The sequence below is a fragment of the Panthera uncia genome, chromosome B4 (genome assembly GCF_023721935.1).
Source record: "Panthera uncia isolate 11264 chromosome B4, Puncia_PCG_1.0, whole genome shotgun sequence".
Lineage (NCBI taxonomy): Eukaryota > Metazoa > Chordata > Mammalia > Carnivora > Felidae > Panthera > Panthera uncia.
The window spans coordinates 129,666,383-129,691,513 of NC_064809.1; the positions used below are offsets into that span (position 1 = coordinate 129,666,383).

Below are 25,131 nucleotides of genomic sequence, written 5' to 3' on the forward strand. Positions count from 1 at the left end.
CACCCTGTTCTACTGGCTGGTGGCATTTTAAGTTGGCATTTAAAGCAGAAAGTCTGAGAAAGCTGTAACTTAGATTCCTTCATCCTTTTTTTTTTTTTTTTTTGTCCCCTACAGAGACTATTATGGTAAAATGAACAACCAACTACAAGTACCTAAAAGCTGTCAAACGAATCTTTTTCTCTAACTGTTCAAATACGGTCAAAACTGAACTCCAGCCCACCTGAGATCTGGGACACTTGAGCACACATACGGAATTTTTTTTTTTTTTTTCCACCAAGAAACAGTAAGTAAAATCAAAAGCATTCTAAACCGGTTTTCTGTAAAATATTTGATAACATTTTAATTCCCTTTCAGACAAAATCATACTCATTGCTTTTTGTGCACTTCATCTTAAATCGTTATTTCCCGGGGCGCCTGGGTGGCTCAGTCGGTTAAGCGTCTGACTTCAGCTCAGGTCACGATCTCGCGGTCTGTGAGTTCGAGCCCCGCGTCGGGCTCTGTGCTGACAGCTCAGAGCCTGGAGCCTGTTTCGGATTCTGTGTCTCCCTCTCTTTGACCCTCCCCTGTTCATGCTCTGTCTCTGTCTCAAAAATAAATAAATGTTAAAAAAAATAATAATAAATAAAAAATAAATCGTTATTTCCCAAACTGTGTTCTGAGGAACGCTGTGTTCCTGGAGATGTACAAACAGGTTTTGTGAAAACAGTATTTCAAAGTCAAGTAAGACCAGGCGATTGCATGTTGTGCCTCTCGTTAGGAGGTTAACAACGAACATTAGCACATTTAAAGTTCTGAGAAGTCGTACACTAATTTATTCAAGGGTTTTCCAAACTTTCTTGGACACAACTTTCTCTTGTCTTCTTGGAGTATCTATTTACATTCATGCGTGCGTTAGGTGGTACGGGTTGGCAGAATTCGGTTTCTAAAGTCTTGCAGCTAACTCTAGACTTGCTACTTTCACATAAAAAAAAAAAAAAGCTGAAGTCATAGAAAGGGAAATTACCGCTAAGCACACATGACTTCTTATCTTTCTATATTATTTTATTTGCTTAGAGATGCATGTCCCTTTAAGCGAAATTGAACCTCTCCTGTAAAAAACATGGCTGGGGCAGGCGGCTTCTATTTTCTGCTTCAAAGCTCTCTGAGGGCTATCTCCGTCCAGTTTTTAGGAAAAATTCCAATCACAAGACATTTTGGGGGTGACATGAGTATTCTCAGCCGATGTAGCAGCAGGACACGAAAAGGAAAATAGGGACTTCATCGGCACATGGTCAAGGCAAGACAAGCGCACAGAAGAATCTAGGTCAGCCTTATCCTGACGTTCTGTCCTTGGGTTGAAGAGAGGGCATGGTGGTGACGGGCACGCTAAGGGTGAGAGAACCTCCACACGTGTGTGTCCTGAGTCACGCCGCTGCTCTGCTCTGGGTGTGCTCTGTTTGGGTCACAGCTGTCGCCTGACATGGCCCCGCACCATCCTCCCGTGTTGGCCCTCCCGTTTCTATATCCCAAGTCTTTCTCTTTCTGGGTTTACCCTCACCTGGGGATAGCACCTTCTCCAGCAGGTCACTGAAAAAGGGTAACACAGTTACGTTAGTCACATGGATGCGATGTGATTACCTGCTTTAATTTTATGCCAGCGGTTCTCAAAGCGGGTGCCTGGGTGGCTTAGTTGGTTGAGCGTCTGACTTCCGCTCAGGTCATGATCTCGCGGTACGTGAGTTCAAGCCCCACATGGGGCTCGCTGCTCTCAGCACAGAGCCCGCTTTGGATCCTCTGTCCCCCTCTCTCCCTCTGCCCCTCCCCTCTCTCAAAAATAAGTAAAACATTAACAACAACAAAGTGCGCCCCCTGAACAAGCAGCAGCAGCACCTGGGAATTTGTTAGAAATAAAGTTCTCGGGCCCCATCTCTCTAAATCAGAAACTGGGACTGTGCCCAGGACACTGAGTTTTAACAAGCCTCCAAGTGTGTCTGATGCCTGCTAACGTCTGAGAATCACTGTTTTCTGCTGTGTGTCCACCTTTCTTTCGCTTTGTAGCTACAACTGCTGACTGAATAGCTTATCATTGTTTACAGTTTGGTAGCTTTGATTCACGGGCTTTTGCTCATAAAAAGCCACTTCAGCTCTAATTGCTGCGCACCAATTTACTTTTGTTTCCAAACACGCCACAGCTGTACGAGACACTTCAACGCTGCACTCCAGGGTGCCTCTCCTGCCCATTTCGTCACCCTGCTCCCACTCACTGCGGAAGGTACTGGACTATCTTGTTAACAGCCATCCTCTTCATACAGTGCACCCACCAGAGCTGGAGCCAGCCGCGATAAATGGCTGAATTTAAACGATCTCCCCGGGTGATATATGCACGCCAATTAATGCTGCACTTGCTTAAAAATAGCGCCGATAAAGCGATTCCAAATGCGGATGTGTTATCTCTGACTTTTTATGCTCGTGAAAACATCAGGCCCCTTAATTATTATATTGCAACTCGAAATTTAAAAAGCATTTAGAAGAACTGCGCTGCAAAAATATCATGACGAATACATTCCTAGAAATATTTTTAAACTCTCTTCGCCTGGAGTTGCAAATGTAAATTTTTCTGTTAGCAGTAGGTCCTTGTTCAGCTAAACACTTCAAACTGTTCACTGTAAAACAGGAGCTTTTTATTCTTCTCTTTCAGTTTTCCTATCTGATACATAACGACTGTTAAGTTACCTGTACACATGAATTAAAACATTCTGATTTTCAGGGGCGCCTGGGTGGCTCAGTCGGTTGGGCGTCCGACTTCGGTTCAGGTCATGATCTCACGGTTTGTGAGTTCGAGCCCCGCGTCGGGCTCCGTGCTGACAGCTCAGAGCCTGGAGCCTGCTTCGGATTCTGTATCTCCCTCTCTTTCTGCCCCTCCCCCACTTGTGCTCTGCCTCTCAAAAATAAATCAATGTAAAAGAAAAAACTAAAAAAAAAAATTCTGATTTTGTTCTGTGTTGTAGAAAGTAACAAATGTCCGTAGTAATATTATTTGTACTAGCTAAAAAGACGAAACAACTCAAATATCCATCAGCTGATGGACAGATACACAAAATGTGTTTAAACAGCGGAGTATTACTCAGCCATAAGGAGAGAAGTACTGATTCATGCGACAACGTGGATGAACCCTGGAAATGCTGTGCTACGTCAAAGAAGCCAGACACGAGAGGCACATAGTGTATGATTCTGTAACATGAAACGTCCAGAGTAGGCAAATGCACAGAGGCAGAAAGTACATCACTGCTTAGGAGGAAGCGCTCGGGGGGAGGAAGGAATGGGGAGTGACTGCTAATGGATACGGGACTTTTTGGGGTAATGAAAATATCCTGGAATTAGTGGTGATGATGGCGCAATTCTGAGAATATACAAAAAGTACTGAATCGTACACTTTAATAGGGTGCATTTTCTGGTGCGTGAATTAGATCTTGTACTTAAAAAAAAATTTTTTTGATGTTTATTTATTTTTTTTTTTTGAAAGAGAGAGAGAGAGAGAGAGAGAGTACGAACAGGGGAGGGGCAGAGAGAGAATCCCGAGCAGGTCCTGAACTGTCAGCACAGAGCCCAACACGGGGCTCAAACCCACGAACCATGAGATCATGACCTGAACCGAAGTTGGACACTTAACAGACTGAGCCACCCTGGCGTCCCAATCTCGTACTTTTATAAGTACAATATTTGAAAATTTATTGTCATGATTATCAAGGAGTTACATGAAAAGAAACAGATTTAGGAATAACATAGGATTCGAGAGAAATGCTAATGACTCTGCCTCTAATCACTGATGCTAAACTGTTATTGGGATGACTGGACGATTGGATTAATGCTGAGTCTTCTCACTTACCTACGAAGTATAAATTTGGCTCCCTGAATGTAAAAAATCAAATCAGTGTGTCTTTTTGTCTGCACAAAGGCAGGCAGGAGCTGTACAGCTGGAGGTGTTGCTGGGTCCACAGAACCACCACTACTGAAACCCATGGTACAAAAATGGAATCAATGAGATATAAACAAAGGACAGAGCCAGTGAGAACGCTCACCACTAGCCCAGCATGAGAACATATGGATTTTTTTTTCCTACCCCCAAAATTAGAAAGAAAAGTCCAGGGCAGTCTAACACACTTACCCAAACTATGGCTCACGGATATAATGATCTGGCTTCTGTGTATGTTCTATCTTCTTTTTTTCTTTTTGGTATGCATGACAAATGATCTAATGACCTAAAGGAATAGTATGACCTAGACATAAAGAACTTAAAATTTAAATGGAGGAAGAGAAGGAATGGACTGTTCTAGGAACAGAGTTACTCAGTATCAAAAGGTCAAACGAGGTTGCTGCAAATCCATCATTCGGTGAAAATATTAGAATGAGAATATTAACCTATATTAGGTGGCTGAGATCTGTTACACCGTGAGGGTGCAAGTATTTTTAAGTTTACCAAGCTCATCATCTCCAAAGAGTTTTGTAACACCAGACCTGGACCCTTCATATAAACAAATACTTCTTAAAAAAATAAAATAGAAAAAAAAAAAAAAACCACCCCAGAAAGTAGACAGTGTCGTGTCTACCTTCCTTCACCCAGTGTCCACGGAGACCAGCCATCGATCCTGCCTCATCGTTTCCTGAATTCCTCAACCGCGAGTTACCTGCAGCCATTCCTTTGAGCTGCCCTACTCTGAAATCTTGCTTTCCAAGATTACTTTCCTTCTTGATTCCTTCCAGCCTTCTCATTCCCTTTAATGCATCTACACTTTGGCCTCATCGAGACATCAGGTCCAATCATCTTTTTATTTTCTCGTTATCCATCACCTGAACCACTTTCTTGCTCCCCTCCGCTCCCCCCCACTGCCATGGTTTCTGCTTTATCTGCTGCTAATTCCTAATCCAGGAGTCAGGCAGACCTTTTCTGTCAAGGACCAAATGGTAAATATTTTAGGCTTTACGGGACATACCGTCTCTATTACAACTTCTCAGCTCTGCTGTTGTAGCACAAAAGCAACCAAAGACTACATGGGAGCCAGTTAGTATGGTTGTGTTCCAATAAAATTTTATTTGCAGAAACAGGGGGTGACCACATTTGGCCTCAAAGCTATGGTTTGCAAATTCCTGTCCAAATCCTATTTCAATTCAAATATGCTTTCTCATTCCTACCCCCAGGCTGCTCAGCGCTCTTGGAGGAAGCACAGATCCTGCAAATTAGGATCCCCACAGATTCTGGCTCTGTCGCTCCATTGTACCAGAGTCTTATCAGCATCTTCTTCCATTCTCCAGAGTGGCTATTCCTAAATCTCAGCAGACCTTTCACCGCCTTTATACCACTTCCCCTCAGTCTGGGCAGGTGACCTCAGACGATAAGATATGGAGGCCACAACATACAACGTGTGGCACGTGAAGGCTCAATACATCTTAATTACTAAAACCCACCAAACCCATCCCTCACACTCTGACACATCCCTTCCCCTCCTTCCTTACGGGCGCTCAGGGTAAGGTGAGTATCTTTCTGTTCTGGATTCTAGCCCACTGCCCCTGACTGTGCCCCATCTCAGGCTAGCCGCCCCCCCTCTCCCCCACCTCACCTGCTCTGCTCTCCAATCTCCCACTTGGTTTCCTTCCCGGCAACAGCCCCCGACGAGCTCCCCGCCCCAGCTTCACCCCCCTCCACATCAATCCTCCACACTGCCCCCACCATAGAAATCAGTAATTTTTCTAAAACACATTCAAAAAGCCACTCACGTGGCTTAAAACCTTTATGACTTGCATTCTCTTCAAACTGAAGTCCAAACTTCTTAACCTGGCACACACAGCTCTTCGTCATCCGTCCTGGCATAATTTTCCAGTGCTTTCTTCCATTATTTCTTCACGCACACTCTCCATGGCTGCTTTACTAAGCTGCTTTTGATTCACTTGTTGAACGCTGGGTACCTACTGTGTGCAAGGCACTGTGGTCGGTGCTGGGGCTTCAATAACCAACAGGCAGACGTGGTCCCTCCCTCAGGAAGGCGCCATCCCACTCGGGGAGTGGGGGAGACATCAGACAAGTTCACGGATATGCAATCACATCCCACTCGAATGGCGGTACGTGCTAGAAGGATAATTACGGGTACCAAGACAACACAGAGTGGGAGGGGGATCTGAAGTAATCAAGGGGGTCAGGGAAGCCTGTGGAAGCAACGTTTGAGCTGAGCCCTGAAGGAGGAGTGCAGCGGGGAAGGGCTGGGTGGGAAGCGTTCCGGTCTGAGGGAACAACAGCACCAAGCTGGTGAAGCGATTTGGTTTACTTGACAAGCGGAAGCATCACCAGGCTGCGGGGAGAGGCAGAAGCGAGACCGCGCAGGGCAGTGGAAGGCTAGTGACCTTCAGGAACAGGGCGACAGTCCGAGAGGTCTGCCGTCTCAGCGGGGAGCAGCAGTCGTCAGGTCCTCTGGCTGCTCTGGGGAGAATGAACTGGAGCTCCCTAGGATCTCTTTGGTCCGTCCTAGCTGGGCTCTATTCCTCAGCCTGCAAGGCCCTTTCTGGAAGGAAAGGAGTTTCCTTGCTCCTGAGAATAAGCGAGGAACTCCTGGGTCCTTTTGGAAATAACCGGAGTGGATGTGGAGAGTTGGGAGGGGGCTGGGGGCTCGGAGCTCTAAAAGCAGAACTAAAGGGACGCCTGGGTGGCTCAGTCGGTTGAGCATCCGACTTCGGCTCAGGTCATGATCTTACGGCTCGTGAGTTCGAGCCCCGTGTCGGGCTCTGTGCTGACAGCTCGGAGCCTGGAGCCTGCTTCGGATTCTGTCTCTCCCTCTCTCTCTGCCCCTAACCCACTCGCATTCTGTCTCTGTCTCTCTCAAAAATAAATAAACATTAAATCAATAAATAAAAGCAGAACTAAAAACATGGAAACTGGGGGTGCCTGGGTGGCTCAGTCGGTTAAGCGTCTGATTTCGGCTCAGGTCATGATCTCACGGTTCGTGGGTTCGAGCCCCACGTCAGGCTCTGTGCTGACAGCTTGGAGCCTGGGGCCTGCTTCGAATTCTGTGTGTCTCTCTCTCTCTGCCCCTCCCCCACTTGTTCTCTCTCTCTCTCTCAAAAATAAACATTAAAAACAAAAACAAAAACACGGACACTGGAGTAAAAATAGCAAACTTTTCCACGGCACTGGCCAGGTCCAGATTCTACCCTGAGCACCTGATGTTTGCGAATTCAGGGACCCCCTCCAGCGGCCCCATTCCGTAGATGAAGACAGCGCCACGCAGAGGCCACGCAGCCAGTGGCTGGGCTGAGATTATGAACCCAGGCAGTGTGATCCCAGAACCTGAGCCGCTAACAACTATGCAATCCAGCCATTCTTTGTCCTCTGTTGTGATATATATTACATCTACTGTTTTAAAACAAAATACAGTAGGAAAAGTTTGCTTTAAACAGTCACATGCATTTTAAGAGTGAGAATAAAAATAAAATATACTGCGTTTTATATTTACCCACATATTTTAGGATTGCCCACATGACTTCCCAGCTCCTCTGCCAGTACCGAAGCTCTCTTTTGATAACCTCAGGCCATGTGACTGAACAGTGCCCTCAGGGCCTTAATTTTGGCTACTGTATTTTTCAGCTCCGGAACTTTCGTTTCATTCATTCATTCTTTTTTAAAAAAATCTTTTAATGTTTACTATTTACTTTTGAGAGAGAGAGAGAGAGAGAGAGAGAGAGAGCATGAAGGGGGGAGGGGGAGAGAGAGAGGGAGACACAGAATCCGAAGCAGGCTCCAGGTTCCGAGCCATCAGCACAGAGCCCGACACGGGGCTCGAACCCACAGACCGCAAGATCACGGCCTGAGCCGAAGTCAGACGCTCAACCGACTGAGCCACCCGGGGGCCCCTCGTTTCATTCTTTCTTCACAGATACTTGCATTCTGGTGAAATTCTCCATCCTTCCCTCTGTGCTCTTGATCATATTAATCACAGCTATTTTAAAGTACTTATCTTACAATGTCAGTATCTAGCTTCTCTGTGGCTCTGCTTCTGTTGTCTGTTTTTCTCGTGTATTTTAAAAGCCAAAAACTTTGCATGAGAAATTATAGGAGCTCTTAAGCAAGGGCTTCATTGTCTTCTAGAAAGACAGATGGAACGCAGTACAATCCCTTTGTTCCACTTGGAGCTGGGTTTCGGCATTTGTGAGGGCTGTTCTAGTTCTGGTCTGTTCTTGCCCCTAGATGGGAGTTGTGATGCCTGGGGCGTGGCCTGTCGCAGGTCCCAGCTGAGAGCACGCAGTACTCACCAGAGCCACTCCAGTTTGGCAGACCCTGAGCTTCACCCTCTGTCTGTCTCCCAGCGCCGTGAGATGGTGAGAACCTTTGCCCTCTAGAAGCTGCCTCCCCCTTAGCTTCTTGGCATCACATCCCTAACGTGTGCAACTTAGCAGGGGGCAGATATTTCAGTAAGAAATTGCACAAAGACTTCGGGGCTTTCTCCTCTGTGACTTCCTCTCTTCTGGCATGTTCGCCCCTGGAGTCCCTGCCACCGGGGATGCCCCAAACTCCAATCCTATCTCTCAAGCCCAGTAAACAGTGGAGAGCCCAGGCCTCTGATTTTCCCTCAGTTTCCATCATCCTGCTCTGCGAATAGGCAAGCGATCCATGGTGGGAAAACTGAGATGAATGCAGGGCCAACTACAAGTAAACTAGTTTCCTGCTTTGCTCACATCCATTTCTGACACCAAATGTGGGTTCTGCACACCAAGGATTTCTCTAATTCTCTGAGGACACTAACCGGGTGTCCTATAATTTAACTCCATTCTGGCACTACCCAGAGTTAGTGCAAACACCACAGATGAGAGGCCCAATCCCTCAAGACCGTCCCCCACTTCAGTTGCCACTCACAAGTCTAGGCCTCACATATTTCTGACCTGCCGGGTATAAATGGAGGGATCCCATGATCCCCTCCTCGGGGCTGGTAATTTGCTACAACGGCTCACGGAACTCAGGAAAGTGCTTTGCTTCCTATTACTAGTTTGTTAGGAAGGACACAACTCAGGAACAGCCAAATGGAAAGATGCACCGGACAAGGTATGGGGAAGGGCCCAGAGCTTCCATGCCCTCTCTGGGTGCACCAACCTCCCAGAAACTTCACATGTTCGCCAACCTGGAGGCTCTCTAAACCCCACTGTCTGGGGATTTTTATGGAGGTTCCGTTACAGAGACATGACTGATCAAATCATTGGCCATTGGTGATGAACTCAACTTCCCTAGAGGTCAGTGGGTGGGGCTGAAAGTTCCAGCCCTCCACTGGCCTGATTGGTTACTCTGGCAACGAGCCCCCATTCTCCAAGACGCACCTCAACATAAACCCAGGTATGGAAGGAAGGGGTTTATTACAAATAACAAAAAGACTCTTCTCACTCCTATCACTCAGGAAATTCCAAGGGTTTTTAGGGAGCTCAGTGCCGGGAGCCAGGGATGAAGACCTAATATATATATTTCATATTATATCACAGTGTCACAGTCCCCTTCCTAGGAGGATCTTGACCCATCATGTGTTTTCTACCTCGGTTGTTTTACAGGACTTCAAACCAGCTTTTAATAGTTTTCCAGCTTTAACCAGTATTTTCGGTAGGAGAGTTAGAACAATACTATCTACTTCATTATAAATGGAAGCAAAAGTCCTCCTTGCTCACTGGCTTTAGAGGAACTTCCAGCTAATTTTTATAATTAAGTATGCTTGGTACACAGGCAGTGGCCAAAACTATTTTCAATGATCTTTCTGTGGTATTTGTGAAAGAAATGAACTCATAGTAACAACGTCCCGGGGACAGCCACGCACACAAACCGTCACAGTCATTGTAACCGGTACTGCTTGGTTTCCACATCAACAGTCTCCGCAGAACAGTTAATTTGGTGACAGAAGTAAGAATCAGTTTATTTTTAGGCTATTCGATCCCCTAAAATTCTGGAAAGTGCAGCAAGGGGACTGTGCTATCATTCACTGACCTTACTAACACCAAAGTAAATTTCTTTAGCCTCAACATGTTGGCTTCCATTGTTTGTACTTTTTTTTTTTTAATTTTTTTTTTTAACGTTTATTTATTTTTGAGACAGAGAGAGACAGAGCATGAACAGGGGAGGGGCAGAGAGAGAGGGAGAAACAGAATCTGAAACAGGCTCCAGGCTCTGAGCCATCAGCACAGAGCCCGACGCGGGGCTCGAACTCACGGACCGAGAGATCATGACCTGAGCCGAAGTCGGACGCTTAACCGACCAAGCCACCCAGGCGCCCCCATTGTTTGTACTTTTGACCTGAGATTGAGGCAGTTTAGAGTATTTATATTAAAAGCTTTATATTTATATGAGTTAGTAAGTATTGTACATAAGAACCAATAAAACGACTCAGTCTTGGAAAAGCGCACAAACAACTTATTCTTTTACTAAGTAACTTTAAAGAAGAAAGCATAATTACGACGTAGGCTTTGGTAACTGATAGCCAACAATCTGGATTCCCAATTGGCTTTCTCCTTTACCATCAAGGCCCAAGAATACTGCAACCCTTTTAGTGTTTTATAGGACAGAATAAAGAAGAGATTCCCCGCCATTTTTTTTTTTTTTTTTTTTTTTGGGCAATCAGTACACAATACTTTAAAAAAAGGCCGCGTACGCACACACATACATTGTGTGTCTACACATCAATATACATAATAACTCATTCCTTTTTATAAAGTGTCTTCATAGGTAACCTAAATGCCTAACAGGAAGCTCTCATTTAATGCTAGTTCTTTCTAATTTACTCGGAATCAGAATTGCTCAGAACTTGTGCTTCAACAAGTACTTGAGACCCCCCAGGGATGAACTGCCTTTCAGCTCTTTAAGAAAAGGGGTGCTTTTTCCCAACTGAGAAGTCCCTCTCTCTGGCTTGTATGTTTTAACGCCACTGGATGCAGAGTGAAAGAAGGGAACCAGAAACAGAGACAGAAAGCACAGAAAAATACAGAAGAACACTTCAGAAGAGCTCTGTGTGTGTGTGTGTGTGTGTGCGCGCGCGTGCATGTGCGTGCACGCAGACTCACCCCATGTGGTTACAGTCTTGAGGTTTTCCTCATCCATGTGAACAATGCTGGATTGTGCTGGCTTCTGGCAGTCCTTATTGCTTACCATCTCCTTCACTGGGTCAAATGTTTTGAATGAAGGAGAGACATAGAGCGTCTCCACAGAGGCCTGGTCACAGAAAGTAGAATCTGACTTTGACATCCTTAAATTAGGGCTGACGAACTCTTCCTTATTCGATGACCAAAACGATGGTGAGGTTGTCAATGTGTCAAAGCTTTCTGCAGCGGACTGCTTGTCCAGAGGCATTTGCAAAGGGCTTTCGGTTACGGTATTTGTGATGGTACTGCTGTCTGGTTTCTTGTCCAAACTCACATTTGTCTGCAGAGACGGGCTTTCTTCTGAGGGGGTAGGCACAGCGTCTGTAAAATAACAAGTAAGAACCATGATCAAAAAATACAACTGAAAACACTCTGTTTCAAATCCGTTGCAATTTTATTTCTTTTTTCTTTTCCTTTTAAAAAAAATTTTTTTTTACGTTTATTTATTTTTGAGACAGAGAGAGACAGAGCATGAATGGGGGAGGGGCAGAGAGAGAGGGAGACACAGAATCGGAAGCAGGCTCCAGGCTCCGAGCCGTCAGCCCAGAGCCCGACGCGGGGCTCGAACTCACGGACCGTGAGATCGTGACCTGAGCTGAAGTCGGACGCCCAACCGACTGAGCCACCCAGGCGCCCCTCTTTTCCTTTTTTTAAAGTAAGCTCTACACCACGCATGTGGCTTGAACTCATGACTCTGAGATCAAGAGCCACATGCTCCACGGATGGAGCCAGCCGGGTGCCCCCAAATCCATTGTAATTTTAATAATGGATTTTTTTTTTTTTTAATTTGAGAGAGAAAGAGAGAGCAAGCAGGAGAAGGGGTCTGGGTAGGGGGAGAGAGAGAGAAAGAGAGAGAGAGAATCTTAAGCAGGCTCCACATTTGCCTGTCACGGGCTCGATCTCTAACCCTGGGATCATGATCTGAGCTGAAATCAAGAGTTGGATGCTCAACTGACTGAGCCACCCAGGCGCTCCTAAATCGGATTTTTTGATGCTATAACAGGATTCTCTATTTAGTTGTTTCTACTTTCTTACTATATTTCTCTTCTGCCTATATAAAGTATACCCCAGCTATTACTGATGCATTAGTCATTTGGTGGCCGCTTCTCTCTCTCTCTCCTCACTGAAGCACAAGGAAAGGAAAGCTTCAAATAACTTGTCTTTAAATATTTTTCTCTTCACCCACTTATCTGTCTCTGAAACCACTATATTTTTAGAACCTTCAAACGTTCATCTTTTACAAGATAAACTAGAGAAAATATGCCATATCATACTGGTCTATCCCTACAGAACCCCCAGCTACCAAAAAAAAAAAAAGGGCCGTTTTCCCCTGTAATAAAAAATGTCTTCTTGCCCTGGTGTCTACACAAAGCCCATGAAAGAAAACCCTGCTTTCGGTAGCAGCCTAATTTTAATAAATCCTTTGTCTATGTGGGAGAAAAGAAGCAATCTTTCAGAGCCGTTGTGATGATTACCAAAATGTAAGTTCCGTCAGGGCAGAATCTTTATCCATTTCATTCATTAATATCACCACAGTAACTAGACTATGACAAAGTACCTGGAATATAAGGGACAAATAATATTTATTACAAATAGAAGGGATTGAAAGGAGCTGATAGTTAAGATAGGTCTGATATAGGAAGACCTACTGAATCTGTGACTTATGAGCCTGGTCCAAATTTCTAGACGCAAACTGTTACCAACCCTCCGTGCCAGGGCTGGCTCTGAAGTAGTTTTACCTGAAGTTGGATATGGAAAGAAAGAAAAGTATTTTAAGAGACAGAGTTGATGAAGTTAGTGGCATCATGGGCTAGGAAAGGGCAAAAGGAAGACTGAGCAGAATCTCCCAGAAGAGGATACAGGAATTGTGTAATTCACTATCGAGTGTCTACGTATCACCATGCCCACCACAACATAGCCTCACAAAGCACATTTATATGCCATCATCACCGCTGTCAGGCCCTGAGTTATTACAGAAACACATTTTCATCCACAGTTGGAGGCCAGCCTGGGCGAAATGGCTGCTGGGACGCCACGGCATTGGACAATTCAGGACACGTGCCTCCCTCCCTCCGTGGGGAGTTCCATTTCTCTCCAACCCTCTCACCTCCAAGCTTTTCCATCTTTTCCAACTGATTCAAGCAGCCTGTTCTCTTGCCCTGAACCTGTTCTTTCCTTTCCTTGCCCTCCCCTGTCATCGTCTTTCTCACCACACCCTGTCTGGGGCCCTGCAGTCAGCCTGACATACACTTCCTCATTCTCACCAGTCCGGCCCCTCCCGGCAAACAGGCCCCCCCCACCCAAGAGGCCTTCTTAGGAGTTATCTTTGTGCCCCAGCACTGGAGAGTGTGACCCGTGGGAAGTGTTCAGTAAATGCTTGTTAAGGAGAAGGACAAATAGAAGCACAAGGATAAAGAAAGAGAAAAAGGAGTGCCTTTGTTTTTAAAAAAGCCAAATCAAGTTACTGAAGAATCATTAAAAGAAAGAGTAAATCGGTAGATGAAAATAACTTCTAAAATATCCCTAATTTGCATATGACCGAGTTGTAACTAGTTGGTAAAGGTTTCTGTTAAAGATGCGAATATATTTCCCCGGCAGAATGCTAGACTGACTAGCACCAAGCACACGTATACCTCCCCATGTTTACATAAACGCGTTTCCTCAGAGTGGATTTTTGTCAAAAAATTTCCCCTTGGCTTCTATTTTACATCTGAGAGAAATGGGGGGAAAAGCATTTTTCTATAGTAACAGAATCACCTTAACACTTAGCAATACGGACAGGAAGATAATTCAGAATGACAATGACTCTCTCATGGAAATATTCACAACACTCAATCTAAATCTCAAAACCGGGATGTATAAAGTCATCTAACAGCCATCATTTTATTTGCTTATTTTCTTATTTTTTTATTTTTAAGTAACCTCTATACCCAACATGTGGCTTGAACTCATGACCCCGAGATCAAGAGTCATATGCTCCTCTGACTAAGCCAGCCGGGTGTCCCTAGCCATTGTGTTAACGTTTAATACAAAAGCTTAACATTATGAAAGAAAAAATTATCTTCAAATTCAACGAAACAAACCAGACTGAAGTCTATCTATCCACCCTCTTTCCTATCTGTCCAGGAGGAACAGTCTTCTGGGTGCTTAGACTTTGGTTTTTAGACTGGTAATCTTTTCAATGAGTAAAACACTATGATCTAAAAGAAGAAAGCATGACAACAATTCAAAAATAATGATTTAAAAAAGATTTTTTGATAATGTTTATTTATTTTTGAGAGAGAGAGAGAGCGCGCACGCGTGCGAGTACGAGTGGGGGAGGGGAAGAGAGAGAGGGAGACACAGAATCGGAAGCAGGCTCCAGGCTCCGAGCTGTCAGCACAGAGCCCGACACGGGGCTCCAACTCGAGGACCGTGAGATCATGACCTGAGTCGAAGTCGGATGCTTAACCAATTGAGCCACCCAAGCGCCCCTCAAGTTTCTTTACCTTTATTACCATCTATTTCTCACCCTGCACCCCAACACTGGACCACCCCCTCCGCTTCTCTATCTATTTAAATCCTATCAACGTCTCAAGGCCTCTACCTCGACTACTTCTGGAAACCATTTCCAATCACACCTACCTAATCCTTCCCTTCTCTCAATAATAAATATTAGTTTCTGTAAACTCATTTTTTTTCCACCTAAGAATATGCTGTATACAGCCTATCACACATCGTACTAACTTCCCACATTCTGACTTTAGAGCCTCGGCCATGCTTTAGCAGGTAGGAGGTCTGCAAAGGTGAGTTAAATAGGATAATTTATAACTTATCTAAGTGTTATATGTGGATTTTGTGTATAATAATGTACAGTGGATGTAAAGGCTAAAAATTAAGATTAAAGATTAAAGATTTTAAAGAATAAAAATTAAAGATTAATCAAGAAACACTTGTTGAACATCCACTGTTTGCACTGGACTGTATTTAACTCTGCAGGCACATAAGTGGAAGTCATAGTTCCTACTGTCAACGAATGTTAAGATCAAGCATGGATTTTATATAAGCAGATAGGTAGGTAGGGAGAGAGAGAAAGAAGGAAGGAATATATGTACATATACGTGTATACCTACAAAAGTATATGGACAATAAACACATAGAAATAACTAATGATACAAGTTACCAGTTAAATTTCACAGTGTCTAAGAGGTTGTAGTTTCTCAATAAATGAGTAAACGTGAAGAATAAATGTGTATCATACAGTAGACAATAATACAGTAAATTTGTATAGTACAGTAAATATTCTGTATCTGTGTAATACAGTTTCAGATCGGGTTCCCGCGGAAGCAGACTTGGATGCAGGGAGCATCCTGCAAGTCTGAGAAAAAGACTTGGATGCAGGGAGCGGGTTTGGCCGTCGATCCCAAGGGCACGAGTGAAGGAGTGGGCATGGTAAAACAGAAAAGGGATCAAGTCAATAGAGCGTACTACTGACCAGATTACCATGGTGCGCAAATGAGGTTCGATCCTGCGGGGTGCTGCAGGGTTGTCCTTTCAGGAACGGGAAGGTGGAACACGAATTCAGAGACTCTCGCCTTCACTGGCTGAGGGTTGCGCTCACTAGTGCTAAATCTGGGGCACGTCTAGGCGGTCTCGCACTTACGCCGAACAGGTGGTGTCTGGGCTCCAGAGGAAACCCCGGTAGAGGACACTCGCGGTGGACAGGGGGACTGGTCACCAGGGCTGCCGCTGAACTCAGAGGTAGGCCAAGAGAATATGGGGTGGGGGCATTAACAGCATTTGCTACAAGACATATTCATTTCTCAGTTTTCCTTCCCCCATACCCACTGGAATGACAGAAGTGGCACAAAGAGGTCCAGACCTCGGGAGGCAAATAGAACAGGAGAGAAGAGAGGACAACAGAAGATGGGCGATGTCAACACTGTTGGAAAAGGAACCATTGATGGAGCGAGGAAGCAAACCCCAAATACCTGCAGAGGGGAAGCCAGTGTGGAGGAGATCGGCTCTTACCACAGAGCTCCAGAAAGTCTTAGGAGTGGGAGGAGGGGGCGCCCTGGAAGGCTGGGACCTTGTGCCTCGTTACTTTGGGGAGAGGACCTTCTTTCATACAAACAGTGGGAGGTGTTGTTGTTGCCTGGACGTTCAAATAACTGCAGAAGAGTGTGGATGGGCTGTGCTCGTTATTGAGCTATTGTCTCTTGGCTTTGTGATGCTGGGGACGGGGCACCACAAGGCACACCTCTGCTTTGCTCCTTCATTTTGAACTACGGTTTTTCCAGAACTATATGACCCTACTATACTTTCTTTCGGTTCTTCAAATTTGCCACGTTTCCTCCTTGCACCAAGCCTTCACCCATGCTGTTCTTGGTGCCTGAAATGCTCTTCTTCTTCTTTATACCCAACTGATTTCCAGTTTCCAAGGTTATGTCCGTTAGGTGGACATATCTCTGTGTTTTTGCTCGTGCTGCTCCCTCAGCCTAGAATGTCCTCCAGCCCTGCCCTTCTCCTCTATCAAAAATGGTTTCATGTGTCCAACCCCAATTGAAATACTACTGCTTTTGTTAAATACCTTTATCCTCGGAGTTAAAACGAATCCCTCTTTTCTTTGCTTTTGCATAATTCAATGTGAATATTCATATTTTTCATTTAGTTCATTGTTTCAGAGATTAGTCACTCGTTTGACAAATATTTATTAAGTACAAGGATGTGGCAGGCATTCTTCTAAGCTTTGTAACACTAGTAAAAATTTGTTGTTTATGACTCATTATAATTTGTTTACAGATCCATCACCTCCAGGAGACTACAAACTCCTTCAGGGCAAACATCTTGATTTCGTGATCTCAGGGGTTCATGAGTTGGAGCCCGCCTAGGGCTCCGGGCTGACAGCGGGGAGCCTGCTTGGGATTCTGTCTCCTGCTCTCTCTGCCCCTCCCCCACTTGCTCTCTACCTCTCTCTCAAAATAAATAAAAACAAACTAATAATAAAAAAAAAGAAATGAAAAGTCTGGTAGAAGCTGCTGTACCAAGTGGCTCTTTACTGACAATTCTAATGGTTCATAAGTGTAAGTGACTGAAGTTTACCTTGGGGTCACTCCTCTCCTCCCTGGTGTCACTTTTAGAGATGCAGGGCCATGTGGAGGAGGACTGAGTCATTAAGTACACAACTGGCCCATTGTCTTTGCCTATTTGTCTCTTCCCAGAAGGGCTTCGGGGTAGATGTTTTCTTGGATCCATATAAAGGATGCACAACATTTATGGAAAAATTTCTGAACTCCGCGGGAACTCCTGGGGATTTGCCGGAGAACAGCAATAAATATTAACTCTATATGGTTGAATACAAAGCACAGAAATGTATACCCTGCAAACACTAAAACAATTGTTTCGTGAGGGCCTCCCAACTTTCTCTGGGAGCGAATCTCTCTGAATTCCACTAAAAAGCAGAGAGGACTACAGAGTGAATTAATTTGGTTGGCTTGCTTTATCAGGTTTCTCATTTTCTTTCAATTTAAAACCTGCATGTCAAAGAGCTTTGTTCTCAAGTATCTGTCTGGCAGACTCCGGGGTGAGAAGCTCAGTATTAAATTATGAGACTGTCCCCGGTTTTCTTTATTGTACAGTGTTTCACACCTGCCAATATACTTGATTAATGCAAAACAGGACCTCGACACATCGGTCATTGTAAAGCTGGTTTGATTACTCTTAATAGTTATCTCTAGGAAGAAGCTTATTCCCTGTGTAAGGCATCAGACTGCAAATTTAAATACAGACTATCACTAAGCTGTCTGCAGTAAGGAAAAGGAAAAACAAACCAAAACAAACCAAAACAAACAAACAAACAAACAAATGCATCACCTCTCCATGCTCTGAGCCTAAGGACAAAAGAGAAGAGCTATGTTGGCGAAGGTACCGAAAATGTTTTTGCTCATTTGGAGACGATGATGAGATCATTTTTGAAAGGGAACATTGGATTTAATTCCGGGTTAAGAGACTTTGCCTACAGGTAGGAATATTCTGTACTGGTAACTCTTTTTTCAATTTTCAATAATTCCCCTGCCTCGTTTCAGGTACTGTAATCATTGCATATTATTTTATATTCCATTATATGGTGACTCTGATAATGGGTGTTAATTCCAGCCCAGCGATTGCTGTGATCAATTCTCCTGCTGGTCTGACGCATGGTATCCAATTACAGCTCCAAGGCGGAGAGCTGGCAAGCGTGACAAAAGGTAGATGCCAAAATAGGTCTTTCTGGAGCTTAAAAATGTGTAGCCGAAGGAGCTTCTACTTTTGCAATTATTTAATCAAAGGACATAGGATCTGACGATAATAGGTCTATTTTGCTAAGAGGCCACAGTTATAAATTATTAATATAGAGGAGTGATTTGAATTGCTCATTAATATATTGGTTTAAAGTAGACAAGCCACTAATTTTAAGGTGGATGTGAGACTTGAATAACATGTTTGACATGAAAATCTTAATATAGTTTTCTTACAGTGTATGCGCGAAACCTCAAATCATCCTAATACGTTAGAACAGCTATATTCTCCCTCTGATCCGTGTTAAGTGCGTGCACACACACAGGTGCAGGCTCTGAAAATTTCACTTCATCATATATCACTGCGTTTAACTGCAGAATATAGTGTACCCAAGTTTTAAAAAGAGAAAATATTTTGGAAAGCATGGCTATGAAATACGGCAAGTATATTTACTACTTCTTTCAATATAAATTTGCGATAACGGTTTAACTTCTCATAAGAAAACAGAGACATGGGCATATCTGAAGGTACTTTTCTTTAAAAGCCTCTTCAATAGACAACCTATAACTTACAGCTTCTCTTTTAAAACAGGCTCAATTCTTTAAATTAAAACAAAAACTTTAAAAAAAGATTTAGAAGGCAAAATCCTATTATTTCTTAGAGAATACTGTTAATACTGTTAGATTTTCTGAAGACATCTATTCTGTAAAACATATCATCAAATGAAATAAACGGATCGTTCTTCAAAAATAAAAAAAATGAAAAAATAAGTAGGACGGCGGAAGACTCTCAGGCCATGAAAACGGATCACGGCGAATGGATTATATAGGTACGGGGCGCTCATGATTACATTTTATGCCATAGTTACGGTTCCCCCCATAATAAAAATCCAAATTTCCCTTAATAGATAATCATTATGGAAACTGAAGCTGAACAGGTCTTTGGGAAACTAGTGCTCATGACCTATCTCAGTGTTTCCTGCTGTTTGGGCTAGAGGTTAAATGGAAATTGGCCTCTGGCACACGAGGGTCTCCTGCTCTACAGAGCCCTCTCCAGGCAGGTGCCTGAAGACCTAAGTGTTTGTGACCATCAGACCGATCCATAGAATGCCAATAAAACCCTGCAGGGCACCCGAGGAGAATAAAAAATGAAAATAAATTGGTCAGAGGCTCAATTCTGACATGAATGAAATACATGAAATGCTCGAAGTGGTACCCGGCCCACAGATACTCTATATAGTTCCTGGCTGCTGTTATGATGGAGTGGTCTGAAGGCGTTCCCGCCATGGCCGTGACTAGAGGCAGACGGGACCCTGGATGTCCCAGGCACTCTCCGCCCCCCCCCCCCAAAATTCCTGTATAGGTAGACCACGGGCAGGATGCAGGTTCTCTGTGCCCACTGTTCTTAGAAGGTGGTATTTGAGACCAAGAGAACTGGTGTTCTGTGGAAAGATGATGATGAACAACTGTAATTCGCAAACGTTTTCCCTCGTTAGATGTACAGGACAATGAGAAACTTTTACTTCAATGCAGCGTAAAAATCTTGTCTAAGTCTGCAACACAGCAACGCACCTGAGAATATCATTTACGCTGTGAATTCAGATGAAGTATTATTTCTCTTGAAGTAAGGATGCTCTGTTTTCCACACTAAGCTGAGAAAAAAAAAAACTCACCTATTAAAACTTCGTATATTATAACATATACGTCCCTTTGGAACACACCTTCCCGAATACCTAAAAGGACACGTGCCATTTCTCTGTCCCCAGGCAGGATCGGAGTGTGGTCCTTGTTCTTAGAGCTCTTCGCTTATATTTTTATAATATGACTTACAGCACTATCCTGTAATTTACCTATTAATGTCTCATTTGCTCTTTTTATTCCAGCACCTTCCACATATTTTCATTTGTTCGTTTACGCAACAAACAATATTGGGGATGGCGCAGTGCCCGAAAATACAAAAGCCACCAGAATTATCCCAGCAAAACCTGTCACCATTGCAATTCGTTGGAATTACAAAACACAGAAGACAGATAACCACAGATATACTTAATACGTTTAAGGAAATAACACAAGCTTGAAAATATAAGCAAGGAATAAGATTATAAAAACAGACCCAAGCAGAAGACCCAAATAGAAATTGTAAAAGTGAAAACTAGAATGGCTGAAATTACAAAAATAATTGTTTTTTTAAGCAGCGGGTTAACTAGCTGAAAAGAAAATTAGGAACTGGAAGATAGGGGCAAAGCAATTATTTAAAAATACGGCACAGAGATCAAAGTGAAAGAAAATCTGGGCGTGAGGGGAGGCAGTATGGCGGACGGAGTGTTCTCCCATTGACGCCGTGTCTAGTCAGAGCGCGACCCTCCTTCCGGTCTCTGATGATCCCCCACCACCGCATGTCAGCCATGCTGAATCCCTCGAAAGAGTCCCCACACACACCTGGTGCTATCACACCTCTGGGCTTTTGCACTGGCTTCTCTCCCTTCCTGGCCTACCCTTCTTCTCATCTGGAGGTTGAATTTGATCTACTGATGGGACAAAGCTCCCTCCTCCGAGCTCCGCTCTATTCAGCGTCAGAACAGAGGAAGGGCAATACGAGACAAGCGTCTAACTCTTCCTCATCTGGCCGCTGTTGTGATCACGTATCTCCTGGCAGCTGCCGTGGCTCCGGCTAATGTGGCCCTCCCCGGCCGCTCTACAGCAGGCACCCGAATGCTGGTTCTCTCGTGAAGTGAATATGAGAGGCTCTTCAGTGCACCCTGGGGAGCCCCCTAACCACACCATTCCCTAATGCAGGACATCCAGGTCTGGTTCAACTTACTCGAACCACCTCCCTGCGGCGCCCTCCCTACTGGGACTTTCGGTGTTTGCATCTAGCGCCTTGGGCCTGGAACACATTTGACTCCCCGGGGCCCCTGCTCCTCTCCTCTCCCGGGTGACTGACTGCTACTGTAGAGAGTTCACAACTGTTACGTTCATGGTCTCCACGCCCCCCGGGGTCCTCAGGAGTGTCCAGGAATCCTTTCTGCGTGTCCTTTCTCTCCCGTTTCTCTCAGAGACAATTCCAAACTTCCCTGCTCTCCTCAAAGCTCCCTTGTCAACTAGACCTTTCTCTTATTTTTAGTAGATGACCTTCTCCCCTCTTCGTCAAGATAAGAGAGGTTTTTCAACTGGTTTGTTTCAGCTTCTCTCCCTCTCTTCAGCCAACTGAACCACAATCCACAACCGTTCCTCACACCCTTCCCTTCGGTCTTGAGGGTCTGAGACCCTTCTTATGCCTACTCAGGCCTGTCCTGCCATCTGTGTCACCGAAACACCCACTCAAGTGGAACCTAGTCTCCTTTATTTTAAATATTTCTCTGGGCCTTTCTGCTAGTGTCTCTCTGTCTTGCTCCCCCCAGCCAACCACACTGAAAAACAAATTTATTTTCTCCCTCTGAATTAATTTCCCTCTTTCCTGTTCAACTCCTCAAAACACCACAATCTGGCTTCCATTCCTACTTCTTGACTGATGCTGTCCTGTCTGAGGACCACTGACCTTTTCCACTGCTAATTCCAATTTCCAGTCCTAGGTCACAGGACATCCCTGTGTCATCGAAGATTGGTTAGTCTCTCCCCACTCTGCACCCCTGGGAGCGATAACGGTGCACAGGACCAGGACCAGCAGCGGAGGTGACCAGTTTCTGGATATACGCTGAACCAGAGCTGCTATGAAAGGAAGCTCGGGGGTGACGCCAAGGTCTGCAGGGATGACGCATCTCTATTCCGGCTGCCTGTTCGTGACACCGTCCTCTTTGCCATTCTACAGGTTCATTCTAATACGTGAGTTTGCAAGTGTTTGTAGTTCTTTACCCTATTTGGTATATATCAGGCTCCCTGTATCTTTAAATTCATGCCTTTCATCAGTTCTGGAAAAATGATCTCCTATTACCTCATCAAAGAGTGCCTCCCACTGGCTGTACGCAACTTCCCGACTTGCCATTTGCGCCTCAGCTTAAAAAAAAAAAGTACTTTCCATCTTCTTGGCCTCCTTGCAGCCCTCCTACTTCTCACTTCGGTTTGATCAAATCTGGTGTTTAATCCATCCACATCCACTGGGTTTTTACTTTCAAACAAGTTTATTTTTCCTTTCCAAAAGTTCTATTTGGTTATTTTTCAAATGTGCCTAGTCATCCGTCCCTTACTGATTCCATCCTTTTTTTTTTTTTTCCCCTTTAAACATTTCATACTCAGATAATATCCTATCGCCAACGGTTCAAGCCTGAAATCCTCAGAGGCTAAACCTGCCGTCCACATCTTTGTAGACTCAGTCACGAAGGCTTATTCTCTCGTGTTTCCGGCGATCACTGATCGTGACATCAGGTTGAGGTTAATCTGTGAGAGTCTTGGGTCTCAGTGGGGCCTCCAGGAAGGATCTGTATTTTTGTCACACCTAAAGCCAGTGCAGCCCCCTTGAATGCTCCACTTAAAGCCGAGTTTGAGGCTCTGCTTCCTCCCTGCTGTGGGCTCCAGCCTGCGGTCTCTGATCTCTGATCAGTGATGATGTCAGCATTCGCCTTCGGGGAAAACCTGCCTTTGGAGTCCTTCACACCCACAGCTCCCTGCTCCAATCAGGTTCCAGCTCTTGGGTTTAGACACGTGGGGTTTGTTCCGGTCTGCCCTCGAGATTTCCCTCAGTTCCCACGAACCCAACAATGTATTAAAAGGTAGCTTTCATCCAGAATCTAGGCTGGAGGCTCTTCAGAGTATCTAGTCCACCACACTCCTGAAAATGTAAGAAGTCAGGAGTATAGTTTTTATCCCATAGATGATGAAAAGCCACTAAAGGCTGTTTTGAAGATTTGTGTGTTATACAGATCTCTGTGGAGATTATGTGGCAGACAGGAGCGAGGCTCGGGCCAAAAGATCAGCGACAAAGGTGTCCTAATAGCGCAGGTGACAGATGACAAGAGCCTACAAACTAGGGACAGAGATGACAGTTAAGATAAGATTATCATAATTTAGTGATTGAATATTTCTGAATAACTAAGCTTTTTCCAAGTTTGTAGGTAGCAGAGGACTGGTAGCTATCATTATCAAAGTATTAAGGACTCCTTTCTGGGTTTTTCTTCTCTAAGTCAAATGAATCAAACACCTCCAAGGAAGCAAAACGCCCTTTTCATCTATATTTATTCAAAGCATTTGACCTTGGCAGGAGCCACACTAAACTCTCGAGATTTGTAACTGCTGTAGCCCTTTGCTTGGCTTGTCTCAAGGCCATACTGCGTGCTGATCCAAAGTATAAAAGACACCTGCCGCAAACCCTGAGGCACTTCCAGAATATCTTCGTAGTGCAGTAGTGCTGTCGTCCCTTTCCCATCCCCCCACCACACTAGCACAAGCACGTGCCTGTGCGCGCGCGCGCGTGCACACACACACACACACACACACACACACACATCTTCCAAGAGGGAAACAAAGGACATTTACAGGAGTCTAATCAACCCATCAGAAACCAGGTCATTCATTGTCTACTTCACCCAGTCCTCTAAAGCATCCACACTCCGTTGTAAGGAGGACAGCAATATGAAGAGGAAAAAAAATCAAGCGCCACTGTTTACATTGTGTTCAAACTGCTAACTTCAGGGAAACTGAAGCTGTGGTTTGAACGTGTTGGGCATGCTGGACTGTCATCAACAACAAGGGTAAAGAGATGAACGGCGAGATTGCTCTCGGGAGGGTATTAAGGGACTGGGCATGTCTGGTGATGACCTACATTTGAGGTTTGTGGTGCCCTTTTTTTTTTTTAATAGTAATGGGATGCTCGGATCTCTGATATGCACAGCAGACATACAACCACCATCCAGAAACCACAGTTAGAATTTTTAAAAAATTAGGTGTTTCAAGGAAGGAGAGACTGATTAAAGAAGTAGGAAAAACAATCATCTAAGTTCCAATTTAGTTACTTTAGTGTCCTGATATCCAGGATTTCCAGAAGGCAGGGATTTAAATAGATGTCTCATAGGCACCTCAAATGTAACATATCCAAGATGCAGCCCTTAATATCCCCCAACCCGTTCTCTCCCCACCGCCTTTCCCTTCTCACTAAACGACATCACACACTCACTTCCCAAAGGCAGAAAACTAGGAGTCATCCTTGTTCCCAGACTCGTCCTCCCTCCAACAAGCAGTCGTCAGGAGTCCTAGGGACTGAACTCCAAAATATATCTCAGATCTGCACACTCTTCTCCATAGCCGCTGCCTCCGCTCTCAGTCATGGTCACTTGGACAGTCTACCTAGGTTCTCCATCGATCTTTCTGCTTCTGTCTCCCCCCCATAATGCATTCCCTGACAGTTTCTATTTCAGTAAATAATAAATCAGATTACAGCATCCCTGTGCTTCAAATGTTCTCACTGTGCTCAGAATTCAGTCTGAAACTCCTCCCTCTGACTACACTGTGGTCCCGCGTGACGTGGCTCCTGTCTGCTTTTCTCTGATCTCCACAAGCACCCCCGTCCCCTCATTTGCTTGCAATTCTAGGAGCAAGCTAACCTTTCCTCCTGCCCCTGAGCCTTTTTTTTTTTTTTCATGATTTTTTTTATTTTTTTATTTTTTTTAATTTTTTAATATATGAAATTTACTGTCAAATTGGTTTCCATACAACACCCAGTGCTCATCCCAAAAGGTGCCCTCCTCAATACCCATCACCCACCCTGCCCTCCCTCCCACCCTGCCCTCCCTCCCACCCCCCATCAACCCTCAAT

General features: G+C 44.6%; 1 protein-coding gene across 4 annotated transcripts in view; it reads right to left on the reverse strand.

Moving 5' to 3' along the window:
* ENTHD1 (ENTH domain containing 1) overlaps positions 1-25,131 on the reverse strand; it is a 115,936-nt gene that overhangs the window by 1,519 nt on the left and 89,286 nt on the right. For all 4 annotated transcript variants that reach the window (XM_049627558.1, XM_049627556.1, XM_049627557.1 and 1 more), the window contains one exon: positions 11,053-11,451. In XM_049627558.1, the coding sequence (XP_049483515.1) occupies positions 11,053-11,451 (399 nt within the window). The remainder of the gene's footprint in view (positions 1-11,052; positions 11,452-25,131) is intronic.